This window comes from Notechis scutatus, chromosome Z, assembly GCF_049901735.1.
Source record: "Notechis scutatus isolate UNSWTSFEM ecotype Mainland chromosome Z, rNotScu1.2, whole genome shotgun sequence".
NCBI lineage: Eukaryota > Metazoa > Chordata > Lepidosauria > Squamata > Elapidae > Notechis > Notechis scutatus.
Window position 1 is genome coordinate 118,779,154 of NC_142025.1, and position 24,917 is coordinate 118,804,070.

A 24,917-nucleotide genomic window follows, 5' to 3' on the forward strand; every position below is an offset into this window, starting at 1 on the left:
ACGGCGGCGCTGAAAAAAAAGGGACGTAAGGACTGGCCCTCCCCTTACAACAGGAGTGTTGCAGCATTCCCTCACAGTCGCCTGGTCAAAATTTCAGGCCCTTGGCAGCCGTATTTATGACGGTTGCCGCATCCTGAGGTGACCTGGTCGCCATTTGAGACCATTCCAAAAAGCGAAGCCCACGGGGGAAGTCGGGTTCGCTTAACAGCCGCATAATTCACCGAATAACCGCGGCGATTCACTTAACCACCCCGGGGCGAAAAGTAAAATCGGGTGTGGCTCACTTAAGCGCCCCTACACTTAGCAACGTGGGGGACTTGTGTTCCCAATTTGGGGTCGTAAGTCAAGGATCACTCGTATTTTTTCGACCTGGGGAACTTTTAAGATGGGTGGATTGCTCCGTTAAAACTATCAGTATAAAATACAAAGAAAAAGAAAGATGAAAAAGTAAGAAGGGAGGAAGGAGAAAAGAGGGTATAGCGTCATGGAAGGAAAAAAAAAGGAAAAAGGCACCAACTTCCGACTCTCTTTGGCAAAGTCAAAGGTAACATGCTGGCTGGGGAATTCTGGGAATTGAAATCCACCCATCTTAAAAGTGACCAAAGTCGAAAAACACTGGTTTAGACAAAGGGGGAAAAGAAAGCCGGGATCACAGGCTACCAGCCAAACAAACATTCACTTTTAAGGGAGCAACATCGAGTATCTAAGATTAGAACTAAGGACAGATTTCCTGACAGGGAGAACAAATAATCGACGGTCGTAGATGCTCCAACATTGGAGGTTTTGGTGTACGCTTCCTGCCTTGAGCAAGGGGGTGGACTAGAAGACCTCTGAGGTCCTTCCCAGCCCTATAGTTCTATTTCATCTTGAAATTTCAGGTTACACCTGGACCTGCAAAAGCTGCTGACATCCGTGGAGGACAAAGAACTGAAAGAACAGCTAGAACTAGTAGTGCAGCTGCAACAAATTATCACTCAGCTGCTGGTGAGGATTATTCCCCCAAATCACCGGTCTCTTTTTAAGGGAACCCAGCTGTCAGCAGCCTCAATTTCCCAAATGGTTCTTAGAGAGGTCCAACCTGGAAAATAACCTCCTTTTATTTTGTTTTGAGCCACATTGCTAGTTTTGAGTCTTAAAATGGGGGAAGGTTCCCTGAACGTTGAAGTGTTCCGTGGGCTGAAAATCAATTCTCACTGTTGCGACTGAGGCACATAACTCTGTTAACTTCTCTCTCTCCCCCTCTCCCTCCCTTCTTCCCTGCCTCTCCTCTTTGCCATTAATATTGTTATTAAGTTCTACAATAAAATAAGATACAAAATAGGAAAGAAAATAGGAAACCAATGGGAGGAGAAAGGGGGTGGGAAGAAAAGTAAAGAAGGATTAAGAGAAGGAAAAAGAAGCATTTTTCTCTTCCGACACTGTCGCAGTATAATAAGGCATTTACATCAAATCACTTCTATTTTTTTCATCATAATATAAACTGGCCATTCCTATCAAGATCTTTGGAAAGAAAAGCATTTGTATTCTTTAATTAAATAGTCAATTTTGCCATATCAGCCAACTCCTTCCTCTAAGTCCCCTGTTAACTTTTCAATCCTGTACCTTCCTCTTCTCAATCTTTGTTAGAGGATCCAGAATTCCCGTATTTGTAAGGAAGTCAAGCAATCTACACACACGTATGTTTTCTGTAAAAAGACATCCGTTGTTGTTTTCTCTCCCGCCCTCCATCCTTCCTTCTTAAAATTGTATTTTTTGTCTGTGTTTTCTGTAGAAAGAAATTCCTCCTCCTGTAGCTCACATGGATGTAAAGGAACAGCATGCTGATTCTGTAAGTACAGGTAGTTCTCACCTTTTCCAACCAGATGTTTTCACAAACGTTTGCAGTGGCGATGAATGCTTTGCGACCCATAAAGCATTTCTGTCTGTCATAAAATACCTCTCTCCTTTGTGGTCACATGACTGAATTTGGTTATTCTTGACCACTGGCTTTCTTTTACCGCCAGTTCGAGCATGCTAAAACATATAAAGACACTAAAACGTTATAAGAAATGGTTGCTGGAATTGGGTATGTCTACTTTAATGAAAAGAAGGACTAGGGGTGATGTGATAGCAGCCTTCCAGTATTTGAGGGGCTTCCCCAAAGAAGAGGAGGTCCACCTATTCTCCAAAGCAGTTGAAGGCAGGACACGGAGCAACGGGTGGAAACCTATCAAGGAGAGAAGCAGCCTGGAATTAAGACTTTTTTTTTTTGACAGTGAGAACAATTAATCAGTGGAACAACTTGCCTCCAGAAATTGTGGATGCTCCATTACTGGAGGCTTTTAAGAAGAAATTGGATAAGCATTTTGTCTGAAGTGGTATAGGGTTTCCTGCCTAAGCAGGGGGTTGGACTAGAAGACCTCCAAGGTCCCTTCCAACTCTGTCATTCTGTTCTGTTCTACTATTATTCTATTCTATTCTCTCTTATTCTGTTCTCTATTCTATTCTACTCTTATTCTATTTCATTCTATTCTATTCATGCTGCAGTTTGGAGGATTCTGGGAATTGAAGCCCACCCATATTAAAAGTGGCCAAACACTTTTAGGAGCTGATAGTCACCTAACAGTTGGGTTGGAAATATACACTGCTCAAAAAAATAAAGGGAACACTTAAACAACACAATGTAACTCCAAGTCAATCACACTTCTGTGAAATCAAACTGTCCACTTAGGTAGCAACACTGATTGACAATCAATTTCACATGCTGTTGTGCAAATGGAATAGACAACAGGTGGAAAGCAGAGGCAGTTAGCAAGACATCCCCAATAAAGGAGTGGTTCTGCAGGTGGTGACCACAGACCACTTCTCAGTTCCTATGCTTTCTGGCTGATGGTTTGGTCACTTTTGAATGCTGGCGGTACTTTCACTCTAGTGGTAGCATGAGAAGGAGTCTACAACCCACACAAGTGACTCAGGTAGTGCAGCTCATCCAGGAGGCACATCAATGAACTGTGGCAAGATGGTTTGTTGTGTCTGTCAGCATAGTGTCCAGAGCATGGAGGCGCTACCAGGAGACAGGCCAGTATATCAGGAGACATGGAGTAGGCCATGGGAGGGCAACAACCCAGCATCAGGACCGCTACCTCCGCCTTTGTGCAAGGAGGGACAGGAGGAGCACTGCCAGAACCCTGCAAAATGACCTTCAGCGGGCCACAAATGTGCATGTGGCTGCTCAAACGGTCAGAAACGGACTCTATGAGGGTAGTACGAAGGCCTGATGTCCACAGGTGGGGGTTGTGCTTACAGCCCAACACCGTGCAGGACTTTTGGCATTTGCCAGAGAACACCAAGATTGGCAAATTTGCCACTGGTGCCCTGTGCTCGTCACAGATGAAAGCAGGTTCACACTGAGCACATGTGACAGACCTGACAGGGTCTGGAGATGCCGTGGAGAATGTTCTGCTGCCGGCAACATCCTCCAGCATGACCGTTTTGGCAGTGGGTCAGTAATGGTGTGGGGTGGCATTTCTTTAGGGGCTGCACAGCCCTCCATGTGATCACCAGAGGTAGCCTGACTGCCATTAGGTACCGAGATGAGATCCTGAGACCCCTTGTGAGACCATATGCTGGTGCGGTTGGCCCTGGGTTCCTCCTAATGCAAGATAATGCTAGATCTCATGTGGCTGGAGTGTGTCAGCAGTTCCTGCAAGACGAAGGTATTGATGCTATGGACTGGCCCACCTGTTCCCCAGACCTGAATCCAATTGAGCACATCTGGGACATCATGTCTCGCTCCATCCACCAACGCCACGTTGCACCACAAACTGTCCAGGAGTTGAGGGATGCTTTAGTCCAGGTGTGGGAGGAGATCCCTCAGGAGACCATCCATTACCTCATCAGGAGCATGCCCAGGCATTGTAGGGAGGTCATACAGGCATGTGGAGGCCACGCACACTACTGAGCCTCATTTTGACTTGTTTTAAGGACATTACATCAAAGTTGGATCAGCCTGTAGTGTTTTTTTCCACTTTAATTTTGAGTGTAACTCCATATCCAGACCTCCATGGGTTGCTACATTTGATTTCCATTGATAATTTTTGTGTAATTTTGTTGTCAGTACATTCAACTATGTAATGAACAAAGTATTTAATGAGACATCTAGGATGTCTTATTTTTGTGTTCCCTTTATTTTTTTGAGCAGTGTATGAACCAGGATAGACATTTAATACTGTCTCTTTAAGGGAATGCTAAAATTGTAATTCGGTGTGGTTCCTCAAACAGCCATAAGCTGGAGCCAGAAACCTGGGTTGTTCTGTCCTGTTGTTATTAGTTGCTAGTTGCTAGATTTTCTGATGTTTGATGTTCTTGGTTCCTGCATTTTCCCCTATTGACTGTTGCTGATCGTCGTTCTTCTTGGATTGCTGTGAGTCTATTTACTGAATTGTTTATGATACTGGACTTTGATTTTGGATTATCCCTGGACTGAATACTGACTGCTTTAACCGTGTATGACTTGGACTGCTTGTTGGACTTTGCTTAACCGTTTACTGGAAGTAAAACCTACATTTTACTATTCAGTGTATCTGTGTGCTGGTCACGTGTTATTCAACATCACTCTCACTACGTCTCCCTGTGTGCACTCATTCTCCTAACAGGGAATTACCTCAACAGCGGTATATAAGTTTAAGTGCTGCTGTTCTGGTTGAGAAACGCTGCATGACAATGTAAAAGCTCTTAATCATCTCCCATGTCTTCTCTCTCGTCCAGGAGTCCTCGGTAGACATGGAGGCCCCCCAGTCTTCGGGCGACTATGCCGCTCAGCATGCTCTCCAGCAAGCTCAGATGTCCAAGGAGCTGCTAGAACTCAACCAAGCCCTCACTCTGAAGGAGGCCCTGGCTCAGAAGCTCGCCCAGAGCGACCGCCAGCTGGAACCCATCCAATGCCAGTCACAGGTAAGCTTGCACCATGGTTAGAACGCGGGATACTTCTGCAGACTGCCAGTTGCCTGCAATTTAGCAGTTCAAATCTCACCATGCTCAAGGTTGACTCAGCCTTCTGTCTGTCCTTACGACGTCAGTAAAATGAGGACCCAAATGGTTGGGGCTGACTCTGTAAACCGCTTCAGAGAGAGCTGGAAAGCCCTGTGAAGCGTTATATACATCTTAAGTGCTAGTACTATCAAACCCAGCAGACCAAATCGGGAGATTGCCATCCTTGTGGGGGATAAGGGTCAAGCCCTAGCTTTTTCGCTGGTAGCTCAGAACTACATCTGAAGTTCACAATGTGTATAATAATAAGAATACTTTATTGTCATTGTATGTATATACATAGTATACACATACAACGAAATTCACAACACCCAGAGACCAGACCCAACACGCACACACATATGACAATCCCCAAACACACCCCCATCACCAAAATTCCCCGCCGCCTAAAACACAGAACCATCCACACAACAGACCAAGTAGTACTGCCCCAACGGCTGACTGATGGTGGTCCTTAAGTTCATTGTGAAGTGCAATTATGGCTCTTGGATAAAAACCGTTCAGAAAACATGTGGTCCGAGTTTTAATTGTTCTGTATCTTCTGCCAGAAGGCAACAACTTCACAAAGATTGTAAGCAGGATGGGAAGAGTCTCCGAGAATGTTGTGCAACTTCCTCAAACAGCCAGGTGCAAAGATACCTTCCAGGGCTGGTAGCTGGAGCCCAATGATATTCTGGGTCGTTTTTAATGATTCTCTGTAGGGCCTTTTTGTCCGCTACAGAGCTGCTCCCGTACCATGCAAGGATGCCGCATGTCAGGACACTCTCAATGGTGTTGCGGTAGTAGGACAGAAGTAGGTGCTGAGATAGATTGATCTCCATGAGCATTCTCAGGAAGTGCAGCCTCTTCTTCTGTGCCTTCTTCACAAGCATGTTAGCATTCATAGTCCATGAAAGGTCCTTCGATATAGAAATGCCCAGAAATTTAAAACTACCAACCCTCTCCACCTCCTTTATGTAGAATGGTAAATGTATAAGGTGTCGGTGGATGTGCTGAGTAACGCAGATCGAAAGGAACTGTGACTTCCGAGCGATTGGACATTCTTCTATTGATGCATCAAAATATTTCATTTCATGCCTTTGTAAGCGGTTTCCTCACCCTGCTGTGCTCATGTTCACCTTGTGATCCATTTCCTGGCCTTCTTCCAGCTTACCTATTCAAGATGGGTTTCCAGCCCCTTTGTGTTTGATTTCTTGTGATGTGGAATTAAAACAGAGAATAAGTAATACAGGAAGACCTCGATTTGCCACAACACACTTACGACCGCTGCAGCATTCCCGCATGGTCACGGGATCAAAAGTCAAGATGCTTGGCAACTGGCTCCTATTTATGACAGTCGCAGCATCCCCGGGGCCATGCAACCTTCTGACAAGCAATGGGGAAACCCAGATTCGCTTAACCATGTGACGAACTTCACAATTGCTGTGGTCCACTTATACTACCGTGGCAAGGAAGGTCATATCATGGGGCGAAACTCATTTAACAATTCTCTCACTGAGCGACAAAAATTTGGGGCTTAATTGTGGTCATAAATCAAGGAGTATCGGTACATGGGGTTCCCTCTAACCAGTTTGTTCTGATTGAAGAGGCTACTTGGAAAAAAGCAGCCAAATCAAGAGAAGAAATCCATTCCTTTTCATGTTTCTCTCTTGCTTACATGCTCCCACTCTTCCCAAGAACTGGTTTTTCTTACAAAATTCCCCTTGGAACATCACTTATAAGAATCACAGGAAACTTCTTGCCAGCTTGCAAGTGTTCTGACCCAGCTCCCCAAACACGACAAACCCTCTAGTTAAAATCAATGATTCCTTTATTACGAGCTCCAGCAGCCCTGGAAAAAAGTTTCTCTTTCAACGCAGGCTAACAAGTCTGTCTGACAGGGAGATGAATAGTTGTTAGCCACCCCTCTTCATCTCCGCCCCCTGCCTTTTATCTCCAGAGCTGGGGTGGGGCTTCGCTAGCAGCGGTGGCTCTTCCATCCCAAGGACCAGCCCCTAGATTTCCACTGCTCTCCTCTCCTCTCTGCCTTCTGCGCATCCTCACTTCAGGCCCTGGACCCAGCTGTTCCTCCTCTTCCTCATCAGCCACCTCCAGAGCAAGGGGCTGTTGACTCTCCATCTGAGGGCTGATGGACGGGCCAGGCTCCGCCTCTGCCTCTCTCCCTCTGCCAGCTCCATTCCCTCTTCCCCATCGGAGCTCTCAGGTTGGTGCTGACCCTGGCTTCCACACCTCCTCCTCCTCCCGATTCGGCTTCTAGAGGGGCTGGCGGCCAAAGGCCACAACAGCAAGAGGCATTGAGCAGAAAAATTGAGTGAGGCTGGTTGGCCAGAGGAAATGACCCTTTGGGCATCTGGGCAGTTGAAAAAAACCTGCCTCCAAGATGCCAAGTTGCCTTTTTTTCCCCTCCCCTCCTTTCGACAAGAATAATATCCAGATCCCAAGCGGCGGTAGCCAAACTGCAAAAGGAGAAGGAAGAGTTGCTCCTCGTCCTTCAGGTGACCAAGAAAGACAGTCAAGCCAAGTAAGAAACACAGGGGCCTGGGCTTTATCCCTCTTGGGGAAGGGTCTCTGAATGAGGTAGCTGAACTCAGAACGTTTGTCTCCGATCTCCTTTCAGGCTGAGCGAGCGTCGCCGGAAACGCCTGCAGGAGCTGGAAGGGGAGATGAGCGAGCTAAAGAAGAAGCTGAAGGAACAATCCAAGCTTCTGAACATGAAAAAATCCAGCGAGCAGACCGTCTCCAAACTCCACCAAGAGATCCAGGTAAACAATGTTGGTTTGTTTGTTTCCTTTCAATTTTCCGCAAACAACCACCCTGTGGGGATGGTTAGGCTGAGAGAGTAAGACTGGCCCCAATGTCACCCAGCTTGCTTTTCGTTCATAATGCAGGACTAGAACTCACTGTCTCTTGGTGATTGGCCCAAAGTCACCCAGCTGAATGTGCCTTGGAATATTAAGGAAAGCAAATACATCGATGTAAAGTACACATATTTGGGGGTCTGTGACAGACTGAAACTTGGAAGCTTGTTCCTTTAGAGACGGCTAGTGATATAATCCATCCATTCCCAAAGGTTGTCGGTAAAAACGTGAGGCATTTTATTTTTACCGACAAAATGCCTTACATTTGCCTGTCGCCCTTATAAGAGTGATTTCCTCAATTTCAACTAGAATTCTGTTTGAATCCTTCCCACAGACTCTTTCTTTAAAAAAAAAAACAGTTTTGCTCCTTCGTGTTCAACTTGTAGGCCATGAAAAGTCAACGGGTTCTGCTGATTCGGGAGATGAAAGAAGATGCTGAGAAATTCCGACAGTGGAAACAAAAAACGGATAAGGAAGTTGTCCAGCTGAAGGCCAAGGTGAGCTGGGTGCTTGGTCGTTCTCACACGAAAGCATCTTCCTTACCATCAGCTGTCCTAGCAGTGAGAGTGACCATCTCCTCTCTCTGAAATGTAGACCTCAGTCCTCCTTGACTGCTGTTGGTCAACCTTAGCTTTTTTAATAGCAATAGCATTTAGACTTAGAGTATATGGCTTCATGGAGCTTTTACAGCCCTTTCTAAGCGGTTTACAGAGTCAGCCTCTTGCCCCCAACAATCTGGTCCTCATTTTACCCACCTCGGAAGGATGAATGACAGTGTGATGATCCGGGGCGTGGCACAAAGGCAACACAGTCAGATAATCAGTAGGAGTCCCTTTACTAGCTCCAATTTTGCCCAATATCCTGATTACCTTCTGGCTTGAGAAAAATTCTCCCAGGAACAGCCTTTGGCTGCAGAGAATCAAGTCCAAAACATGGTCAACAAAAACTGTAACTATAAGTCCAATCAAGGCAAGATGAGATAATTAGTCCGGCAGGGCAGGAGAAGGAATTGCAGACGTGAAGGCACGGCAATAACTCAACATGGTTGGGAGGATGCCAGGAACACAGATAACCAAAGTCAACACAAGATAAACTCACATTTGTTCCCAGCAACCGCTGATCTCGGTTTGCATCTCATTTAAACTCTCATTCCCAGGTGTGGCTAATGAAGGGAATCGGGACCCTTTCCTCCCCCGTAAGCCATGCAACCTATGTTGCTCTCTTTTCTGTTCCTCCCTGCGTGTCCTAGGACAGTGGTGGCTAACCTTTTCGGCACCAAGTGCCCAAAGCACACATGCGCACCCCCAAAATACAATGCATGCATGACCCCTGTGCATGCATCCCGCCCCCCACACGCACAGCAGAGACCCAAAGATCAGCTGGCTGGCAGGAGGTACGAGGGCATGCGCTGAGCTGGGGCAATGGCTCGCATGCCCACAGAGGGCTCTGCATGCCACCTCTGGCATGCCATAGGTTCGCCATCACAGCCCTAGGATGAAGAGGAGGTGGGCCTGGGTCTTCCTCTGAGCTCCCTCTCCCTTGTTCTACCTCTCCGCTGCTCTGCGCAGCCAGACTTTGCCCTTCCCCAGTTTCCTCCACAGCCAACAGAGCCACACTCCCAATCCTTGTCGCTGTTCGTCTTCCTCCTTGGATTCAGACTCCGACAGGGTTATGACAGACTGAGTCAACCTTGATCCGGTGAGACTCGAACTGCTGTCAATTGGCAGTCAACATAATTAGCCTGCAGCACTGCATTCTAACCACCAGAGGGCTTAAATCATTGGGATTGAAGATGGGTGGATTTAAGCTCCCCGAATTCCTTGCCACTATGCATTGTTTTCACAGGTATGCCCATTGTGGCCTGCTTACTCCCTTATAATCCCTTCCTCTGCAATCTCTCCGGGGTAGGAGAAATAAGAAAATAGGCGTGGTTGGCTGGGGAATTCTGGGAAAAAGTCCACCCATCTTAAAGCGGCCAAGGTTGACTGTCTTAGACCAGAGTATGCGGCCCAATTGCCAGAAGATTGATCCACCCTATGTAAATAATACAACAGATCGGCTTTCCCCAGTAGGTCACACTGGACCCCTGGCCACGTGTAGATCAAGATTACCATTCCCATAATGGCCAAAGAGGTAGGGAATTCTGGGAGTTCTCTTGCAACTCACCTGGAGGTTAGGATGGATTTAGACCTCTTGGTGGAATATAAATGCCCTTAAAGTTGAGCCCCCATCTCAGCTGAACAAACTGAGAAGCTTTTAACGGTGATCCAGCCGCCTTCTCCTCCTCTTTCTGTCTGGACAGCCTGCAACTTTGCTATCCTTGTCTCGTTCCTCAGGATCGCAAGCGGCAGTGTGAACTGGTCAGGCTGGAGCAGGACTTCCAGAAGCAAGCCATGATCCTCCGGCGGAAAACAGAAGAAGTGAGGGGGGTCATGAATACTCTTTCTATGCTTTCCTGTTTTAGAAGCCCCTGGGGTTTCTCCTTAAAGCCGTGATGGCGAACCTGTGGCACGCAGAGCCCTTTGTGCGGGCACATGCACCCCAACCAGATTTACCTGCACTGCGCATGTGTGCGCCTCCCAGCTGGCTTTCGGCCCATTTGAGGCCTTTCTCAGCCTCCCAGAGGCTCCAGGGAAGCCTCTGCATCCTTTGGAGGCCGAAAACCAGACCGGTTTCATCACTTACTACGGTACTTGGAGGCCGAAAAACGCTGCAGAGGCCTCCCTCGAGCCTCCGGGAGGCCCGAAAAGCCCTCAAACAGGCCTAAAACCAGCTGGGAGGCCTGCGCAAGCGCAGTGCAGGTAAGCGGGGATGGCGGGGTGCCGGCACTTGCGCTTTCAGCACAACAGAAAGGTTCGCCGTCTCTGCCTTAATCCTGCTAATCCAGGGAGTCCTCTGCTTACAACCGTTCATTTAGTGATGGACCGAAGTTAACAACGGAAGTGGGAAAAAAGGGACTCGGGGCCGTTTTTCATACTTAATGAGCATATCATCATCCCCATAGTCCACATCACGATCACAATTCAGACGCTTGGCAACTGACTCACACTTACGATGGTTGCGGTGTCCTGAGGGTCAGTTGATCCCCTTTTATGACCTTCTGACTAGCGAAGTCGGGCAAATAGGGCAGGATTTGCTTAACAAATGTCTCCCTTAGCAACAGAAAATTTTCGGGCTTCCTTGTGGTCATAAGTCAAGGACTAGCTCTATTTTTGTTTTGGGGCAAAACACACCCTAGGAAACAATGGGTTTGCTTAATGACTGTGTTGTTCACTTGACAACTTCAACGCTCGCTTCACAACCGCCACAAAAAAGGATCCCAAAATTGTGTGGGCCAAGTGGGTGGCCTGCTTCGAGGTCATAATGGGCAGGCTTCATATCTGTCCGATTCTTGGCATTACAGATAATCAGAATAGAGCTGGAAGGGGCCTTGGAGGTCTTCTAGTCCAGCCCCCTGTTCAAGCAGGAGCCAGCCCTATACTGTTTCAGACAAGTGGCTGTCCAGTCTCTGCTCAGAAGCTTCCAGTGATGGAACACCCATAACTTCTGCTTGAAAGCAATTCCATTGGTTAATTATCCTCACTGTTTGGAACTTTCTCCTTATTTCTACATAGTTTCTCTCCTCGATTGTTTCCATCCATTGTATCTTGTCTTGCCTTTGGAAAACAAAGGGGCCCCCTCTTCTTTGGGGCAGCCCCTCAAATACTGGAATACTGCTATCACATCCCCCCATGTCCTTCGTTTCTCTAGATTGGCCAAACCCAAATCTTGCAACCAATCTTCGTATTTTTTTAGTCTCCAGGCCTTTAATCACCTTAGTTATTCTTCTCTGCACTTTTTCCAGAATCTTAACATCTTCTTTGTAATGTGACCAAAACTGGATGCAGGATTCCAGGTGTGGCATTACTAAGGCTTCATAAAGTTGTAGTAACACTCCATGTGATTTTGATTCTATGCCTCTGTTTATGTAACTAAGGATTATATTAGCTTTTTTGGCTGCTGCTGCACACAACTGGCTCGTGTTTAAGGGATCGTCCACTAGGACTCCAAGGTCCATCTCACAGTTCCTGTTTTTGAACCAGATCTCCCAATGTGTGCTTATACCTTTGATTTTCTTGCCCAGGTGTAAAACCTTGCTTTTCTCCACATTAAATTAAATAGTCCTCAGTCTACAGCCACAGTGGAGCCCCAAATTTTTGTTGCTAGGTTGAGAGAGTTCTTTAAGTGAATTTTGTTCCACCTTTCTTGTCCTAGTTGTGATTGAATCACTGCAGTTATTAAGCGAGTAGCTGTTCTGACCAAGCCTTTCTGAGGCTGCAATTAATCACACGCTTAGTCCAAACAACCCTGTTTTTATTTCAACGGCTGGGGATTATGTTCATTCCCAGCCTGTAATGAGTCCCAAACAGTCCCTTGAGATAAGCACCCACCTTTCTCTCCTTTGAATTGCTGCCAACAACTAAAGTGCCAAATTAACTGTAAAAAGCCAAACGGACTACAAAGTCCACACAGAGAGTTTAAAACTGACCAGAGCAAACAAAGTTACTTCCTGCAAAGGCTCGTGTCCCTTTGCTCCTCGTTTATGTCTTATGGGAGGGCCAATCACTTCTTTACTCCCGAGTCACCCCTTTTGTCTTAACTGTTCTTGCCTTCTGGCAGCTCTGTGCATGCGCACACTGGGAACAGGCTCCCCTTGTTCCTCTGCCTTGCTGCTGACAGATTCTGGAAGCTCCAGAGTTGGCACTTCACTCCCAGATGGTCCTGGCCCCATCTCTGCATTGGACGCAGGACCCTCGTCTGAGTCCTTCCCAGACTCCTGGACTGGCCCATGGTCCTCCCCACTGTCTGACTCTACTGCTGTCTCCGCAGGCTGCCGACGGACCACAACAGTAGCATGGTCGTTAAGTGAATCTGCCTCCCCCAGACTTTTCTTGTCAGATATACGGGGTGGGAGTGGGCTGTCACATGACCCCAGGACACTGCAACCATCGTAAGTATAAGCCAGTTGCCAAATCTCTGGATTTTGATCACGTGACCCTGGGAATGCTGCAGGGTGTGAAAAACATTTGTTCCTCCCCCCCCCCCCCCCCCCCCAAGGCCTCTTATCACTAGGAAGGTTTCCTAAATAAGTGTTTTTTAATCAGGGCAACCTGCTCTACCCAAATATGGGATGGAGCATATTGCTTTCGCCTTTCAGCCCCGATCCAGGAGCCTTCGCAGGCCGTCGCTTTCGCAACAAACTATTTTTGTGTTGAAGTTATATTTACCGACAAAGAAATAAAGGGAGACTAGTTTAGATTTTTTGAGCTACTTAGCTCTCAGCTACCCGGTTTCCTCGAAAATACGGCCTACCCTGAAAATAAGTCCTAGCTCGATTTTTACACGTGCACCCAAAATAAGCCCTAATTAAGATCTCGCCCGCTCCAGAGTGCACGGGTAAAAATTAAGCTAGGGTGTGGATGGAGCTGCCCTACTACTTACCTTTGGAGAGTTGTAGTCACAGGTTAGTCCAAGGGTCTTCAAACTTGACAGCTTTAAGACTTGTGGACTTCCAACTCCCAGAATTCCTCCTCCAGTCATGCTAGCTCAGGAATCCTGGGAGTTGAAGTCCACCAGTCTTAAACTTGCCAAGGCCTCTGGGTTAGTCAGTGGATGACATCTCCCGAAAATAAGAACTGGTGCCTTTTTGGTGGCAAAATAAATAAATAAGACAGGTCTTCTTTTTGGGGAAACATGGTAGCTATACCTTTTCTGGGATTTGAACCCAGAACAGCTTGAAATAGATCTTAAATAGCTTGAAATAGATGTATACTAGTCTCCCTTTGTTTCTTTGTCGGTAAATACAAACTTAACACACAAAAAAGGTCACAAAATAAACGTTCTGTGAATATTCTCAGCCATCCAAGTCCAGGTGCCTTTTGAAGGAAAAAAAAAAAGAAAAGCACCTTCGGGTCACTAAACGAATTGGTTGTAAGTCGAGGACTTGGCCTGTAAATGCTCCCATCCCCCTTCTTCCAACATTCTCACCTTTCCTGTCATCCTGCCAGGCTGCGGCAGCTAACAAGCGCTTGAAGGAAGCTCTACATAAGCAACAGCAGGTAGTGAGGAAACGAAAGGACGCTCACAAGCAGGGATTCGAAGCCGCCACCTCTCGGGTGAAGGTGAGGCTCCAGGAATGGCCCTCTCGCTCCTTAGTTGCTCTCAGGATTCCCAAGAGCTGGGGGAACAGACTTGCCTTCTTTGCCGGGAGGGTCCCAGCAGGCAGTGGAGGATGGGAAGGGTCACCCAGGGCCAGCGGGAGAGACTCCCGTGGAGCTCCACAGCCTCCTGCAGCATTGCCGGCCCAGAACGAGCTCCATGGGGCCTCCGCATGGCCCATTTTCAGCCAGCAGAGGAGGCCTGGATCAGACTGGATTACCATTACGTGGCCTCAAGTTAAGTGCCTGATCTGGATAGCAAGCAAGCAACCTCCTGTTTTTAACACTACAGTTTAATGCCAGATTTTACATACTGTAGGTCCATTTCATCTCCAACCAACAATCTATCATTGACGGCCGTTCCTATTTACCACCCTGGAAATTTGCCTCCGCTGTTAGTTCTCGTACGATCGTGTTATTTTATGCAGTTGTGTTTTTATTTATTAGTTGAATAATAATAAAAAAAATACAATAGTTATAAATAGCTTTTCTGCCCGGAAAAGCAACTTACTATTAAGCAATTGGGTGATAAATTTAGAAATAAAACGTTTAACGGAGTATGAAGAATAAGTAATAAACGTTTACCCGTAATACCTAGTAGAAGAGATGGGGAAATGGTTACGGTGAAGAACTGTGGAAAGAAAGGAAGAGGGGGGGGGGGAGAATGCCTCTTGAGCTGGTGTCAAAGGCCCACTATGGCCACACACACACACACACACACACACACACCAGCCCTCTGAAGTCAAACACAACCCTGATGCGGCCCTCGATGAAACCGAGTTCGACACCCCCTGCCGTATACCAAGATCCTCTCCTCCCTCCCAGAACTGGCTGGTGAATGAAGTCGAAGTCCTCGTGAGCATAGAAGAAGCTCAGCATCACCTGAACCACCTTTTGGGTGACCGGAAAACCTTGGCCAAGGAAATTGCTCTGCTGAAAAAGAAGCAGGAGGCTGGGGAAGTCCTCCCATCCAAATACAGGGTGAGCAACGTCCAGGCTGCTTCTAAAGGGGCCCGGAGGAGAAGGGAGGGACCATTCTTCCTTCCTTAATCCAGGTCTTTGGAAGCGGGCTTGGAGGCGATTCCCTGGCTTTAAATGGATTTTCTCTCCCCCTCCTCTAAATTCAGCTTTTACGGTTCTTCCGGCACTGATTTCTCTCTGTTCCTCCCCAGAGACGCACATTTTCCTACCGAACCTTGGAAATTAACCATTCCATCACCAAGCAAATCGAGAGTTTGGAGACTGAAATGGAACTCAGGCAAGAGAATAACGAGAAAGCTGTTTCTTAAATTGGAGTGTGTCCATCTTGGCCCTCCTTAAGACCCGTGGACTTCAACTCCCAGAATTCCCCAGCCAGCCATTTTCCCCCCCACTTTGCTGAAATCAAGATATATGATGTCGACCGCATTCCCGCTGTCTACTAAGAAAGTGATATGCATGTTAAGAAAGTTACAGAAATGTGATAAAGGTCGTCCAGCCCACCTCTGTTCTTCTCCTATCTGTGCTTAATATTGGTAATCCCTTGCTGGCTGGGGAATTCTGGGAGTTGAAGTCCATAATAGGTCTTAAAGGGGCCAAGGTTGGCAAACCCTACCTTAGATGACCAAGTATGGAATAGATAAAGAATTTTATACAATCTGGAATGAAGACTCTGAATGACAACTGAACACCTCCCTGGGGCCAAAACAGGACAGGCTAGCTGCCTTGACCCTAGAACAATTAGCCAGAAGTGGTGGGTGCTCCATCACTGCAGCTTTATAAGAAGAGATTGGACAGTCATTTATCTGAAATAGTTTGAAGAGGGGGTTGGATAGAAGACCTCTGAGCTCCCTCTCAACTCTGGTTATACTGTTGCTTTTTCCAGTTGTCCCTCAGAAAGACCCCAGAGCTCTTTCTGAACAATAAGGTAGACTTCCGGCACAGTTCCTGTTTGAATTTATACATTCAAACAGTTGGCTCATCCTGGCCAATTTTCCACGGGAGTTTTACTGTAGATCAGAGGTCTCCAGATTTGGCAATTGAAAGACTTGTGGACTTTCACCTCCCAGAATCCCTCTCCCGGGCTAGGGAACTCTGGGAGTTGAAGTCCACAAGTCTTTAAATTGCCAAATTTGGAGACCCCTGCAGTAGACCTTTTGAAACAGCGAGGGCTAAAGGGAGAGAGGCGGACTGGCCCCACTTCCGTGAGCATCTCCCCTCACTTTCCACCCATAAGTAGGGAGCAACGTGGCTTTGTCCCCCCCAAGATGTCATCTTCTGGAAACCGACATCCACCAACTCTATGATTCCTTCCACAGGAGCGCCCAAATTGCAGATCTGCAGCAGAAGCTGCTGGATGCCGAGACCGGCGACCTGACCAAACACCGCTGGGAAAATATAGCCACCATTTCAGAAACCAAGTGTGCCATCAAGTATCTGATTGGAGAAGTAAGTTGGGGGGGAGGGGGAGGCAGAGAAATAGGGGCCACTCCAGAAATGGCACCCAGGGCCTTCCTTGCTGGCTCGCCTGTTCCCCCAAGATGTTGCTGGTTGGTACCTTCAAGAGGAGGCCCAAACCTTCTGGCTAAGAGGGGCAGCTGGCCAGAAGCTCTCCTAGTATCCTCTCCATCTGTTTGAATTTTCTTGCTCCTGAAGCTAGTTGCCTCTAACGTGGAAATTGGGAAACTTGAAAGCCACCTTCAGCAGAGCAAAGCCAACTGCGTCGACATCCATAAGATGCTTCAGGAAGAGCGGAAGGAGGCTGCAGACACAGAGGCTGAACAGGAGAGGAGGCTGGTCCAGGTTGAGCAGGAATATCAAGAGAAGGTGCGGCCTGGCCTTAAAACCCCACCCTCCCTTCTGTAGAAATGCTGCATTATTAGGTAGTGCGGTGGTCCGACAAAAATAATCTTGTAATGACCCCCATAATCCCTTGCGGGGTGGAGTCAGGGCCACTGAATGGAGCCGAGGATTTACTTGCCGGATGCCCTTCCTTTCACCAATGCGGAGTTTTGTTCAGCAGATATATTCTCTGTGTGCCCATAGAGAGAGAAATATATCTCTCTACCTAGGATCGAACTCACAGCCTCCTGATTGTGAGGCGAGAACTCCACCTCTAGGCCACCGCACCACTCGGTGAACCCACAAAAATGATGGATTGGAAATCAGGATATACCAGGTGGTCCTCGCCTTATGAGCATGATTCAGTCCCAGGTTTCCGTTGCTAAGCAGGACAATCAAATTGAGCTTCGTCCTGTTCGTGACTTTTCTCGTCTCAAGTTGTTAAGTGAATCACTGCAGCTGCCGCTCTTGATTTAACAACCATCCCTTTTAGTGGCCGTTCAAAGTTACGGTGACACCGTAGGGCTCTTTTTTCCCCCCCACACTTACCAACCGTTACAGCATCTCTGTGGTCAAGTATGGTAATCAAAATCTGGACGCTCGACAACTGACTCGCATTTATGACGGTTGCATGTCCCGGGGATTCACACGGCAACCTTCAGAGAAGCAAACTCAGAAGCCGTATTCGGTTAAGAAGCCTTGACAATCATTTAACCAACTGTGGGGATTCGAAAGTGAACAAGCGTGAGGGGGAAGTCGTAAAAGGGGGCTAAGATTCAGGCAGCATTTACTCACCTGAATTTGGGGGCTCGATTGTGATTATTAAATCGAGTGGTGCAGCGGCCTAGAGCAGGAGCTCTCGCCTCACAATCCGGAGGCTGTGAGTTCGATCCTAGGTAGAGGCAGATATTTCTCTCTCTCTGGGCACACAATGAGAATATATCTATCTGCTGAACAAAACTCCGCGCTGGCGACAGGAAGGGCATCCGGCCAGTAAACACTCAGCTCCATTCAGTTGCCCAGGCTCCTCCACCCCACAAGGGATTATTAGATCATTAAAAGGAGGTCAAGATAATTGTAATTATTAAGTCACGGGAATGTTGTGGTTAAGTGAATCCGGCTTCCCCTTTTCTAAGTGAGTCTGGCAGCCTTAAGGACAAAACTCCAAAGCTGGCTTGGAGCTCAACTTCTGTAGGGGGGAAGCTGTGGATCATGGGACTCCCAGTTCCTGGTTGGCTTCGCCTTCTCTCCAGTCGCTGCCAACTCTTCTTTCCTGTCCCTTTGACAGATTCTCTACCTGCTCAGCCAAGTCCAGCAACAGGAGAAAGGCGACAAAACCACCTCGACTTCCGAAAGGGAGCAGCGGCTTCTGGATCGCCTACAATTCCAGGTAAGAGGAGAGGGGAGGGGGCCTTCAATCCGGGGGAAGCTTGGCAGGGTTTCAGACCAACAGGATCCAGGCGGCCTGAGGATTCCTTGCTGGTGGAAGAAAGGGAAAGAAAGAAAGAGACCAGCCACCGTGGAGGGCTCTGGAGGGGCCCTTGGTGCTTGCTCTCTGAGCCTTTAACAGATTAACAGAGTTGGAAGGGACCTTATAGGTCATTCAGTCCAACCCCCCGCACAAACAGGACACCTTACACCGTTTCTGACAGATGGCACCCCAATCTCTTCTTGAAAGCTTCCAAAGGTGAAGCTCCCACAACTTCTGAAGGCAACTTCTGTTCAATGGGTTGATGGTTCTCATGGTCAGAAAAAGTCTCCTTATTTCTAGGTTGAATCTCTCCTGGATCAGTTTCCATCCATTGTTCCTTCTCCGCCTTCGGGTGCCTTGGAAAATAGCTTGACCCCTTCTCCTCTCTGTGGGAATCCCTCAAATATTGGAAAATTGCTATCCTACCCCCCCCGGGCCTTCTCTTCACTAGGCTAACCATGCCCAGCTTGCTTGTTTTCTTGCAGACGTTTCATGACCCAACTAGGTAACACCATCAGTGCTATTAAGAAATGCTGTTTGCTGTCAGTTTGTATTCTGGTGATTTGCCTTGTCAGGGTGGGTGGGTGGAGGTGACCTTAGGCATTCCTTGGGTTGGGCTGTTTATTGATGGCTCTTTGGCAGTTTCTTTCTTTTTTATTATTGTATAAAATACAAAAGAAGAAAAGATAACAGGAAATTAAGGGAAGGAAAGGGAATGGGGAAAAGGGGTGTGAAATACAAGAGGGAAGAGAAAAAGAAAGAAAAGGGGGCTTTGACTTCCAACTCCTCCTAGCACAGTACAAAATTACAGATGAGAAGAGTTGGAAGGGACCTTGTAGGTCATCAAGTCCAACCCCCTCTCCCAAAATGCAGGAAACCCTACAGCATTTCTGACAGATGGGGGCAGTCCAGTCTCTTCTTGAAATCCTCCAGTGATGGAGCTCCCACAGCTTCCAAAGGCAATTTCTGTTCTATCGGTTGATTGTTAAGATAAATACACCCCAGCCTCAACTTTTTGCTTTTACATATTAGTACACAATGAGCCATTTCTATAACACCAGGTCTTTCTTTTCAACAAAACCAAAATCAAAGTTTCCTTTTTTTCTTCTTCTTCGCAAGCACAGATTCCAAAAGTGATATCCAAATAAAAACACATTTTCCTCTTTGAATAAAGTATTCAATTTAACCGTTCCTGCTTTATCTTCCTTGCAGTGGAAATAGTATGTATTTCTATTTGCATCTAGTAAACCCGGTTAGGGTGTGTCGAAGAACCCCCCCCCTCTTTGGCAGTTTCTTGATGGGGGTATTTTTTGTTTAATCCTCGGTCTGAAGTGAACCTTGGGAGTTAATCTATGCTGAGCTGGGTGCGGATCGCTGGTGGAGAGGTGCTGGGTTGTTGTTTTCTCTCTCTTGTGGGCTGTGATTGATTGTGTTGGAAGAAATATCCATCTGGTTCAGTTCCAAGCAGGGAGAAAAGACACTGGAAACGTGGAGGCTGCTTGGAAAGATGGTTTAATGGAGCTGAACCGTGAAGCACATTGTTCTGGTGCAGATGACCACATGGAGCTAAGAGAGCTATTTATATCCTCTCTTGGGCTTTGCACTTGAGCTTCTTGTTCCTGTGCAAGAACATGTATTCTATTGGCTGTAGTCAGACTCCCATGGGGCCATGTGGGGTCATGTTTGTCTGAGTCAAGTTTGGTTGAACCTTGGGCTGATGCAATGTAACGAAGAGGCTTGTGTTCTGAAAGGGTGTTGGGCCAATCCCTATTGTGTCTTAATGGCTTTGTCCTGGGTTGGATCTTGACTAAGGGCTAATCCCATCATCAAGGTCTTGTAGAAGGGCTGGCCCAGTCCTGCTGTGGGCTATTAAGAAAGGAGAGGGGGTCAACTCATAAAATATTTCTATGGTCTTTTTAGAGTTGCCAACAGAAAGGGAGTGGGGGAAAGAAGGGGTTTGAAAGAGCAGTGCGGCAACTTGGAAACCGAAAGTGCATTCCATACATAGCTTTTCAAAGATAGTAACTAGGTGACTGAAGTTTCTGCCCCGCAAAATTCCAACGGGAGAACATGATTGATGGCTCTGGGCTATGGAGGTGTCCCACTGGAGAATATGAATTATGATACACCCAGGGGGGTGGGAGGAGGGGAAACCAGGGTCAAAGGTGACAAGGAATGATGGGTCTCAGAGTCGGCTGCACCCGGGCAGTGCCGGACATGTTAACTCCCAATAAGTCCTTTTGAAGTTTTGGAAGTTTGGCTCAAGACTCAGGATTTAATTTGGGTAACTGCCAGAATCCTGATGGGGCTACTCTCCAAGAGCATATTTCTCCTTTAGGAAAATATACTTTTTAATATTTCTCCAAAATATTTCATTCTTCTAGGAGAGGGGTGGGTTGCTAACTTTCTACAATCCTTTTTTGCAGAGTCTGTAGATGTGGTTAAGGTGTCTATTGATGGCTGATTTGTCAGAGGGCTATGCTTCTAGAAATTCCCTGGCGTTTTGGGACTTGACCTGGTCTAGGGTCACATTTTTTTCCCCCATTGAAACTTATGGTTCAATCTATCCTATCTGTCGTGAAATTAAAAGAATTTTCGGTCATGTCTTCTGACTGTCTGATTTAGGTTACGTCGAGGACAGGGGAAAATACCGGGGTGGTGGTCCTCAACTTGAGACCACAATGGCGCCCCAAACTTCTGTTGCTCCATCCCTCCCTCTCTTTGTCTCATGCGTTCTCCCCTTTCTGCGAGCAGGATGAAGAGCTTGGAAAGATGAAAGAGGCACTGGAAAAAAATCATGAAGTCTGCCAAGAGCTAGAAGCCCTGAAGCAGGTGAGTCCAAGGACAGCTTCACCTGCCGGGACAAGGTGACTTCACTCCTTGCTGACTCACGCAACTCCTCCTTCACCTCCTCCATTTTTTCCTCCCGCAGAAATTAAAGATTCTCCAGGTTGCTACAGGAGAGAAGCCCTACGAAGGTTCCAGATCTGGAGATGTTTTCGAATCTCCTTGTGAATACATCCCTCCCAAGGTGGGTGATCTTGGGAGGGGGTGTTATAGAGCCTCTTGAGGGAGGGGTTGGCATTCCCCCGGTCCTGTTGGCAGGGATTAGAAATAGGGAGGTGATAATATATTCTCCTTGGCCTTGTTAAACAGCAGCTGTGTACTGTACCCATTTAAGAGCAACCATGTTAACTAAACAAAAGTCTGCAATTTTTAAAATTAAGTCCATATTATTATTATTTAGTAAATTTATTTGCCACTCATCATGTTACAAGAATCCCCCAGCCAGCCTGTTTTAAAATGGATGCCCGTCAAGTCGAAGAATTCCCGATTCATCTTTAATAATGATGATGATACTTTATTGTCATTGTATCTATATACACAGCATATATATATACAACGAAATTCACATAACATCCAGAGACCAGACCCAATGTGTGTGTGCGCGGGTGCGCGTGCGCGCACACACACACACACACGACAATCCCCAAACACACTCCCAGCCTCCAAAATTCTCCACCCCCTAAAACACAGAAGCATCCTCACAACAGACCAAGTAGTACTGCCCCAACGGCTGACTGATGGTGGTCCTTAAGTTCATTGTGAAGTGCAATTATGGCTCTGGGATAAAAACCGTTCAGAAAACATGCGGTCCGAGTTTTAATTGTTCTGTATCTTCTGCCAGAAGGCAACAACTTCACAAAGATTGTAAGCAGGATGGGAAGAGTCTCCGAGAATGTTGTGCAACTTCCTCAAACAGCGAGGTGCAAAGATACCTTCCAGGGCTGGTAGCTGGAGCCCAATGATATTCTGGGCAGTTTTAATGATTCTCTGTAGGGCCTTTTTGTCCGCTACAGAGCTGCTCCCGTACCATGCAAGGATGCCGCATGTCAGGACACTCTCAATGGTGTTGCGGTAGTAGGACAGAAGTAGGTGCTGAGATAGATTGATCTCCCTGAGCATTCTCAGGAAGTGCAGCCTCTTCTTCTGTGCCTTCTTCACAAGCATGTTAGCATTCATAGTCCATGAGAGGAGATCCTCTGAGATAGAAGTGCCCAGAAATTTAAAACTACCAACCCTCTCCACCTCCTCCTCACCATTTACGTACAATGGTAAATGTACATCTCTCTTCCTCCTGAAGTCAATTATAAGTTCTTTAGGTTTTTTTTTTCGTGTTAAGTGTAAGATTATTTTCCTTACGCTACAGTGTCAGCACTTGTACTTCTTTTCTATAAGCAGACTCATTGTTCTTATTAATGAGCCCCAACACTGTTGTGTCATCCGCAAATTTGATAATTGCACTGGTGTTATTATACAATGGGGTGCAGTCATGTGTGTACAGAGAATAAAGGAAGGGGCTTCGTAGACAAACCTGGGGGGCTCCTGTGCTTAGTATCAGGATAGAAGAATGGTGAGATTCCATCCTTATTGACTGGCCTATCTGTCAGGAAGTCCTTTATCCACAAACAAATCCTCTGATTGATACCCAAATTGGACATTTTAAAAGCAACCTATTGGGTAGAATGGTGTTAAAGGCAGAACTATAATCCACAAATAACAGCCTTGCGTATGTTCCCTGTTGTTCCAAATGATTCAATACAGTATGGACAGCAATGGACGTAGCATCATCAGTTGATCTGTTACTCCTATATGCAAATTGGAATGGGTCCAAAGTAAATGGAAGTAGTAGATCTTGATGGGTGGACTTTGACTCCCAGAATTCCCCACTCAACATGGAGCCAGCAACTTTAAGATGGGTGGACTTCAAGTCCGAGAATTCTCTGGTCAGTTTGATTTAAGATGGATGGACCCGAATTCCCCAGCCAAAATGGCTGGCTGGGGAATTCTGGGAGTTGGTCCACCCCTTTTAAAGTTACAGAGACTTAGAAACACCATCTTAGTCTGTAACTCTGTGCTTCAAAGCTGCCTAAGCTAACCATCTGGAATATTCTTTGCTCTTCCTTCAACTCAAAACTCAGATTTTTTCCCTTCTTCTTGTTCAATCAAAGCCTCACTGGATGACCACTGCAAAGCCAAAATCCGAAATATGCACCGAGGAATTCTCAGATTCATACAGCTCAGTAGAAGAAGAAAAAGAGGAAAAGGAGTGGTTGCCGACCAAAGTCCCCCGAATCGTGAGGAACACTTTAGGAGTACGTGAGCAATGGAAAAAAATCACTCCTCGTGTCACTGTCCTCTAGTTTTCAGAAGACTGCTCCTGAACATGGAGGCTTGCCTTTTCTGTCTTAGCTAGCGGTCGCTGAGTTGAATGCCTTCTCTTTCTGTACAGAAAGCAGACAAGACAGGTTGGTCTCTTGAGCCCCCTGCACTCCTAGATATGAGTTGTAGAAGTAAGTGGGTGTCAAAGGAATGGTTTCAAATGGACAAGGCGATGTGCACTCGTGGGAGTGATCTGAAGGCCTCCATATTCCCAGGAGGGAAAGAGGTGATTGGCAGGATGCTAAACGTCAATCACTGGGAAGAATTCCCACAGGCTAGAATTCTCTTGAGCCCCAGGTCCTTGGAACGTGGGTTTCAAGCAATCCTTCCCTCCCTTCCTTCTTCCTCCTACCCTCCCTTCTTTCCTTCCTCTTTTCTATCTTCCCTCCCACCTTCCTCCTGTATAAACCTATATTAGAGATGGGCTTTTTCCTTTAGATTTTATTTTTTTTTGGTAAATTTTATTTTTGAGCTTTCACACACACACAAAAATACAAATAAAACATCTTTTTTGAAAGTAGCATAATCCCAGGTTACATTTTTTCGTACAGACACAAATTCAACTTCATGCTCATTTTTATGTTCTATTCCATATCTTATTACTGCTTTACATTTTCTGCATAGCTTCTCCCCTCTTTTAATTTTCTCAATTTTATTTTAATTATCTCATCTCAATTCAAATCATTATATTTATATTTTTTGTCTGTCCTGTTTCAATTATCTTTTCTCATTAAACAAAATTTCTCCTGTAGTTACTGATTGGAGTATGACGCCTTTATATCTTTTAAGTTTATTCATTTAACTCTTATTTAAGCTTCAATATATACCCTAAAGTTATAACATTCAATATAATACATAACTTCCATTCGGATTCTGCTTGGTACATTCTTAAAATACACACTAATTCTTAAAAAAAGAAAAAATATATAAATATATGTAATTAAAACAACACATTCCATTCCAATTCAATTCTATCATTAATATTAATATTCATTAAAATCTTAACTTCTTTAACATTACTTTTCAATTAAATATCATACTTCTATGGGAACAATTATAAGCTTTCCATAATTAATTCCCCCCCTCACTTATATTTTATAAAACATTAACTAATTAAAATGTTCCCGTTCCTTCCTAATTCAATTTTCTCATTTATTTTATTTCACTTATTTTATTCACAAATATTTCACTAAATTACACTAACTATTTTATCCCTCATTTTAATCATACATTGTTTCCAATTTTCTAAAGTTATTTCTATTACTAATATAACAATACAATCTTATGTACCTTTACAGAATCCTTTTTTCAGTTAAATTT

General features: G+C 46.0%; 1 protein-coding gene across 1 annotated transcript in view; it reads left to right on the forward strand.

The window, feature by feature from the left end:
* Positions 1-24,917, forward strand: part of KIF4A (kinesin family member 4A) — a 68,808-nt gene that overhangs the window by 26,045 nt on the left and 17,846 nt on the right. The window contains exons 13-28 of the mRNA XM_087946233.1: positions 879-984; positions 1,772-1,828; positions 4,747-4,948; positions 7,471-7,549; positions 7,646-7,790; positions 8,273-8,383; positions 10,223-10,306; positions 13,934-14,047; positions 14,909-15,064; positions 15,256-15,341; positions 16,381-16,510; positions 16,718-16,888; positions 18,192-18,293; positions 21,129-21,206; positions 21,307-21,405; positions 23,387-23,530. Of these exons, the coding sequence (XP_087802359.1) occupies positions 879-984; positions 1,772-1,828; positions 4,747-4,948; positions 7,471-7,549; positions 7,646-7,790; positions 8,273-8,383; positions 10,223-10,306; positions 13,934-14,047; positions 14,909-15,064; positions 15,256-15,341; positions 16,381-16,510; positions 16,718-16,888; positions 18,192-18,293; positions 21,129-21,206; positions 21,307-21,405; positions 23,387-23,530 (1,864 nt within the window). The remainder of the gene's footprint in view (positions 1-878; positions 985-1,771; positions 1,829-4,746; positions 4,949-7,470; positions 7,550-7,645; positions 7,791-8,272; positions 8,384-10,222; positions 10,307-13,933; positions 14,048-14,908; positions 15,065-15,255; positions 15,342-16,380; positions 16,511-16,717; positions 16,889-18,191; positions 18,294-21,128; positions 21,207-21,306; positions 21,406-23,386; positions 23,531-24,917) is intronic.